Here is a 7,086-nt window from a genome sequence, read left to right as displayed (position 1 = left end):
AAAATTTATTTTTATTTTAAAAAATGAAAACTAAAATCAAATTCTAAACTTTTTATGATTAAAAACCGGACACCATATCAAGATGTCATGAACTATTAGGTAAAGACACACTAAAGGCATCGTGTTTAAAACGAAAAAAGAAACGAACACAGACCCCAACCAAAAGTTGAACCAAACACACTGGTCTACTGATCTATGATTTTATTTCTATTACATTTCAGAAAAATTGCCAAATGATCAGTGCGGAAAGCAACTAAGCAAATGCAGTATATTCATCCCAAATGTTAAAATTAAATATCAACAGCTTAATTTACTCTCATCACCCAAGTTGCCAATATAATGACATGTTCTTCAGCAATTAGAGAATCCTAACTAACTAAACTCGTATTAACATGGTCGAACTGGAATTGCTAGAGAAGAATCATTAACAAGGACTTTTAAATATCCCAAACATAAATAAATATAAATATTATATGCTAAGCTAAGCTACAAATTGGGGTAAGTCTGAAGAGGCTGACCCTGAAGCCATTGCTCTAAATGGTTTCCCTGCAACTATCTAAGTAAATCAATGGTAAAGGAACCACTATTCTGATTGCTCAAATGGGACCCGAACAAACAACTGTCCATGCAGAGTTACCACCGCTGATGTCTGATGAGGATCAATTCTTGAGGGCAAACTTACAACCTGAATTCATTAAAATTCTTTAAACATGGATGACATAATGAAAAATTATTAAACCATAGAATCGCAAGACCCTCAGTAGGATGTATGTAGCAGAAAACTTTTTACTACAACAATTACAAAGCATCCAGTGGTACTTGTGTAAGAAATACTAAAAGGCATGGACCATTAATATAAATAATTTAATATTTTAAGCTTGAAAATATTAAACACCACCAGTAATAGATATCAATAAAATTACCAAGCCAAATACATCCTTATTGTTGAAAAAGGTGGAGAAATCTACCTTTTTGAAAGGTGTTACACCCCAAGGATTATTGAGATGCTCAGGCTCACCACTAATAACTAAGCGTCCTGCTGGGTCTGATTGAACACGCACCTGATAGCAGAATGTATATATGATTATCCTCACCATAGTTGGAGTAGTGTAATTTATCATTTTATTTTTAAAATTAAAATTCCTAGTATATGCTATTACCTCTTCTCGAAGTAGACCAGGAACTAAAGCATATACCTCAAAGCAATCCTTCTGCCCACAAAAGTTTCCATTGCAATGAGGAAATTGCATATAAAAATTATATTCTACTTGAACACAAGATAAGCAACTTACAGTTTTTTGCACATTGATTTTTACCCAATCAGCAGGAGGTCCAATATCAATCACAGCTGTATCCAATCTACCAGCCACATATATCAACACAGGCAGGCAAGTCAGCGAGTGAACTAAAGTGCCAAGCATAGGCTGGCAGCATATTTCAACCATTAACCATACAAACAGATAAGTAGCAAGCCTAACACAAAGGATAAACAGAGCTGTAGAAAATGAAGTAAATGTGTCTTACTGTGGTTTAGACAGTTTACTACGTGCAGCTTTGACTGCATTGTCCATATACGATGGTTTCTTACGTTTAAGTAAATCTGAGCCAAAGTGAAGGGAATCAAATACTAAGAGAATCATTTAACAACTACAATCCTGTTAGGAATGGTAGCAATAGGATGAAGGGCCATACTGATGCTTTTAAGCTGCTCCTTTTCACGTTTTTGCATAGACACAGAATTCCTATCCTAAGAAAAACAAAAGTATTAAACAATTATACGGTGTAAAAAGTAAAAACAAGGACAAAGAGAAAATGCCAATTAATCACAACTTCAGAATTGTACCAGACCTTAATAATGGGGTCACCGACTTCACCATTGCCTAGTAGACGTTGTGAGTGCCAACCCCGCATAGCGCGTGCTGCAGCATCTCTACGTGCTCTACCTGATGCTGAAGTCTGCATAGAATCATCATTGAAACATAGCACACAAATAACAACAGGGATAACAGATAATGATAGAGCGGCAGTTTAATTCCTCCCGCAAAGCAGCTTCTACATTACAATAAGGTAGAAATCAAACCATTTTAAACTATTGTTCAAACTTAATCACCATGACAGGGCACAATGGCATAGTTTGAACCATGTAGCCGACCCACCCTAGTGGGATAAGGCTTTGTTGTTGTTGTTGTTGTTCAAACTTAATCAAGTATTCACATTTAACAATGCTTGATGCCTTAAAATCCACGTGTAGGCATTACTTTCCTAGGGATGGGGAAGGGAGGTAAATATGTAGAAAACCATAGAGATGCAAAGTCGCACAGATGAAATATTCTTCTTGCTGGAAACATAATAGCCTTCTGAAATTGTGAGGAACCAGGGGGAGTTTAAGCTTGAACTGATAATTAGGTCAAACTTTCTCTTAGGAAAAGTAATTTTGAGAAAATCTAAATTAGAATTGCACCATGTTAAAGCCCCTAAAATTTCAGCAATATAATTTTCCAATAGTTCCCCCCCCCCCCCCATCTTATGACAGCAAACTTGATGAAAAAGGTGCCATCAATCATCTATTGAAGTCAACAAAGCAAAAATTTCCATCAATAAATGTTTCTTGTACTAGTGGTGGAGCAGGAACAGAGCTTTAACATTTTGGAAGTTACTTTTTGAAAGAAAAACTGCATAATTACTTGGTATGGGAGTTAAGGGTTAAATCGGGAAAAAAAGTGGACACTAACTTCCCCATTCCTTTTATATTATAGTAGATATTATTGCTTATGCTATTAAATCAAACACAGAAATTACATCTTACCTGATTTTCGATATTCATAGGCTCTGGTTGTGAAGGAATTGGAACACTCAGCTCACCACCTTTTATCTTATGTCTTTCATAATCAAGAAGTGCCTGCAGTAGTACATCAGAAATATTAAAAACGAATAACACATTTGAAAAAGAGCATGCCTACATTTATATGCACAATATCTGGTAAAATTTTCAGAAATCTTGAAAATGGAATAGCTAATAACAAAATAAGCATATATGTCTAAGGTATTAAATAGATTATATAGAAATTCGGACAATGCCACTACTTAAGAGCCAAAATTTTCTCTAATAAGGCCATAACTTGAACACTTATCATCTTGACATCTTACAGATCATAAGGTATGCTAACATGAAAATTTCCAGGTAAGTGACATTATCTAAAATAAACCAAATGTTAATAATAGTAATGTCCACACAAATAGCCTAAACAGAAGCTTCAAAGAAACACTAAGCATGCATAGATATTTCAACAATTTGAAAACTGAATTTATTTCATAAAAGAAATTTTTTTTTTCAAAAGATGAAGTCTAACATTAATCTAAAACCACCTTCTCATAAAACCCACGGAAAGTCCATGAAACTGTGGTACATGTCCTGCATGTGTTAAAAACAGAACATTATAATCAGTGATAAGCAATCAATTCATCCAAAAAGCTGTCAGAATTTGGCAGCCCTTCTCCCCACACATATCCTCCAACCCCCTAAAACAACCAAAAAGATACCACTTATTATATAATGAAAATAATAGCTTGAAAAGTATACTTTCCCATGCATAAGGAAATCAAGCAACCATTCATAATACATGGAAACACTTAATTGGTCTCATCATCATAACCAATACACACTACCATTACCATGGCATTACTTAGAAAATTAGAAAGAATGCATATCACAGATTTGAAATCTAATAACACAAAGAGATACAAAGTACTATAACGTGTTCATTTGAGGAGACTCTTCAATGAGCCATGAACACAATCAAGACAAGATAGGGGATGTTGGCTCTTACTTAGGAGGTTTGAAAGATTCTCCCACTTGCCGCCATAGCTTACACGAGGTTACCTATTCATAAATATAAGCCTGTTAGGGGTATGTCCTGGCAGCAATGAAAACAACTGATCCAAAACAAAACCTGTTAGCTAGAGTGTAATGAATTTGCCTCAAGGAACAACCACTTAACTCATACCAAAGCCTATTTTCAAATACACTCAATTTTCATAATGCACATATAACTTCATAGGTGAAATAGCAGCCATATTTGCACCATGGCCAATTGTTCATCCAGTTAATTAATTATTCGACAGCAGATTTCACAATCATTGATGGAGAATTCAGCAGGTTAGCAATTTCATTTGTCTTCAGTTTGCAACATGAACATCATAAGAATTAGCATATCTGTGGAATCATAGACATTTACAATCTTGCATGTTCCATGTATAATTTGAATTGTGTAAATTTTCATAGTACTCAAGCAATCTTAAACACCTAGGTATTTGATTACAGAGTATCTGAGAATAAACATATACCAGATTACTCATAGACGTTTAAATATCTAGATAGTCTCTCCCACTGGTTTGTATATGTACGAGTTTATATGCAATGAAACGTCTTCAACTTTTACCGGCAGTCTAACATTGGTCTTACCACTGATCACACATTACAGACAACAAAAGTGATCGGCAAAGTCAAACTACTATCCTACAAACACGGATCAGATGGAGTGTGCCAACATGTTTAACCAGAAGACCCTACTGTTAATGTGGATATCTAACATATGTTCATTCATCCAAAGTCAGCTACATAAAATTATATAAATCCTCTGCCATACCCCTCAAAAAAAAGGGAAAGACAGGAGGAGGGAGAAAAGGGGGGGGGGGGGGGGGGGTGAAGAATACCTTGTCATAACCACCCAATCTTGTTACAGCTCTCCACAACCTTATAAACCACCAAATATGGATCAGGCCAAAGTGATCATATTTCAGAATTTGGTCAATTCATAACATAACAGTGAAAAGCTAAACTGAACAGCTAAAACTTACTTAAGGCAATTAAGTCCTTCTCCATAAAACTTGGGAGGTTTGAATTCCATGCTCCTCTCCTTAAAGAAATTTTCAAGCTCCTTCATGAATGCTGATTGCTCTTCCTCCGTCCCTGACTCATTCCCATCATAACAATGGTCTGCGTCCAAGAAAAGCATGTGACTTGAGTTTTCATTCCCATTGTCTGCAGTTGCAGCAGCTTGATTTTCATCAGTCTTATTCTCAACTTCTAATATATTCTTGATTTCAACATTTGTATCAGCAGGAACAGCTTGCAGCATAGAAGGCTCATCATACCCGGATGGTATGGGTTCAACATGGTTGCAACTTTTACCATTAGCCACTTCACCATCTTCAGGCTTCACTTCTGCTGTTGTTTCAGCAACATTGGCATTATTTGTACAAACATTCACATCATCCTCTGTACCATTATTGCTCTGAGGAATTTCATTAGCTTCCTCCATCGGGTCAGAAGCTTCCTCACGATCAGTTCTATTTACATCAAGCTCTACTGTGACTGACTGAAGAGTATTTTCACTACTTTGAATATCTTGCTGTTGAATACCCTCAGGAACCACCTCTTGATCCTCACTTTTGTCCTCAAGTGGTGGCTCAGCCTTGTCCGCAGAATCTGGTGCTGACATAGCTTCAGCAGGTAGCACAGATTTAGTCTCAGAAGGTTGCTCAGACTTATCCTCAGAAGGAGGATCTGCCTCAGCTTCCGCAGGTGGTACTGCCGTAGCCTGGGCAGGTAACTTTGACTTAGCCTCAGCAGATGGCTCTGACACAGCTCTAAGAGGTTGCTCAGCCTTGACCTCAGGAGATGGCTCTGCCTTGGCCTCTGGAGGTGGTTCTGCCTTTGCCACAGGATGCAGCTCTGCCATAACCTCAGCAGGTGGCTCAGCCGTAGACTCAGCAGGTGGCTCTGTCTTAGACTCAGCAGATGCCTCCGCCTTAGACTCAACAGGCGGCTCCTTCGATATGTTTTTGACGTGATTTGGACTTTCCTCTACTGGAGCAGGAGTAGAAGAAGCATCAGGTTGAATTTGAAAATTGGCATCATCTAAGTGTTGGTTTTCTTCCATAGCCGAGGGCACACCCTGGCCAACTTCCTCATTTTCTTTCGCATCACTCATTTCCGAAATTCTAACCACGCATTAGAACAGGACAACCTCCTACACCAAACCACTACAGGAGTTCAACAGAAGAAAACAGAGATGAGGGAAAAAAAATTCATCCTTAAAACTAAACCGGATCAACACCGAGGATTTCTAAAGTTAGGAAGTTGGTATAAGGTGAGAATATGAGGGCAACTAAACCCTAACTTGACATCTATAATTTAGTCCCAAAAACCAAATCGTACCATGTGTTTGTGAAATTCACAAAGCACAAAAAGCTTTGAGTTCTTAGTCTTCTTTGCAGAGATTGAATAAATAAATCTAAATTGAACAATGAATGATAACCGTACTTTTTTAAAAAATAAAATAAAATAAAAAAGGAAGAAACAGCAGTGCCAATTTAGCATTACCTGTATGAAATCGAAGATGAACGAGAATTTGAAAAAACCCTAATTGGTTGTGATGCTCTATGCGGGTTTACTTGCAAGAAAATTTTTACCACCACAACGTTTTCAGCTTCAAGCGGCAGATCCAGAATTTGATGCGAGCTTGATATTGGAACACGCGCCACGCGCCGCGCTAGCCACGACCACCGAAACGTCAAAAGGTCAAGAACTGCAATCTTACTCATACGACGTCGTTTGAATTGGGCCCTGACTAGTAAATCCAGTAAGAATAGGAGCCCAAAATATTTGGGCCTAAACTGATGTTCAAAATAACTAGTCCAAAACATATAGTATTCCATCATTTCCATGTTAGGTATTCTGATACTAAACCAAAGCAGAAGTGATATTTACAGATTCGAACTTGAGTATGTCAATGACAAACAATATTGGTCCACATGCTTGTGGGCTAGAGAAAAATCCCATACATGTGAATTTACCAAATTTCTCCATTTCTCTATGAAATTTGTCATTTGAAAATCAGCGGTGCTGCTCCTCTTTAATTTTTAACGTACATGAATCATTTGAGAACAATTTTTGTTTTCATAATTTCAGGGTAGACCGAACATTCATTTTTCCTTATTATGCAATCACTGTATTAGCACAATATATATGCCTTATGGCCCCTTCTCCATGTGCCCAATTGCTGAGGTGTGCAGCAAGGATTT

The 7,086-nt window shown here is 37.2% G+C and overlaps 1 protein-coding gene across 2 annotated transcripts; it reads right to left on the bottom strand.

Annotated features, from left to right (window-relative positions):
• Positions 1-254: 254 nt before the first annotated feature.
• LOC130981674 (AT-rich interactive domain-containing protein 6-like) lies at positions 255-6,568 on the bottom strand. Of its 2 annotated transcripts, none has more exons than XM_057905308.1 (13): positions 6,386-6,568; positions 4,858-6,032; positions 4,714-4,753; positions 3,828-3,880; positions 3,367-3,412; positions 2,807-2,899; positions 1,849-1,956; positions 1,693-1,747; positions 1,525-1,600; positions 1,293-1,359; positions 1,161-1,211; positions 969-1,061; positions 255-685 (listed from the first exon to the last, which is right to left on the bottom strand). In XM_057905308.1, exons 2-13 carry the CDS (start codon positions 5,991-5,993, stop codon positions 584-586), a joined length of 1,920 nt encoding a protein of 639 aa, XP_057761291.1. In that variant the 5' UTR covers positions 5,994-6,032; positions 6,386-6,568; the 3' UTR covers positions 255-583. The 2 variants fall into 2 exon arrangements, with proteins under 2 accessions (XP_057761291.1, XP_057761290.1); XM_057905307.1 differs by having other exon boundaries at positions 4,858-6,045; positions 6,386-6,526.
• Positions 6,569-7,086: the final 518 nt, after the last annotated feature.

Source organism: Arachis stenosperma, chromosome 5 (genome assembly GCF_014773155.1).
Source record: "Arachis stenosperma cultivar V10309 chromosome 5, arast.V10309.gnm1.PFL2, whole genome shotgun sequence".
NCBI lineage: Eukaryota > Viridiplantae > Streptophyta > Magnoliopsida > Fabales > Fabaceae > Arachis > Arachis stenosperma.
The sequence above is the reverse complement of the archived record's forward strand: the minus strand, read 5'-3'. Positions and strand labels throughout refer to the sequence as shown.

What these genes read in the sequence shown, in the direction of transcription:
- LOC130981674 (XM_057905308.1), bottom strand. Translation starts at nt 5,993, where the DNA reads ATGAGTGATGCGAAAGAAAATGAGGAAGTTGGCCAGGGTGTGCCCTCG. An exon ending in GATTGGGTGGTTATGACAAG is followed by an intron (nt 3,881 to 4,713) that starts GTATTCTTCACC and finishes ATTTATGAATAG; the next exon opens with GTAACCTCGTGTAAGCTATG. An exon ending in GAATCTTTCAAACCTCCTAA is followed by an intron (nt 3,413 to 3,827) that starts GTAAGAGCCAAC and finishes TAACACATGCAG; the next exon opens with GACATGTACCACAGTTTCAT.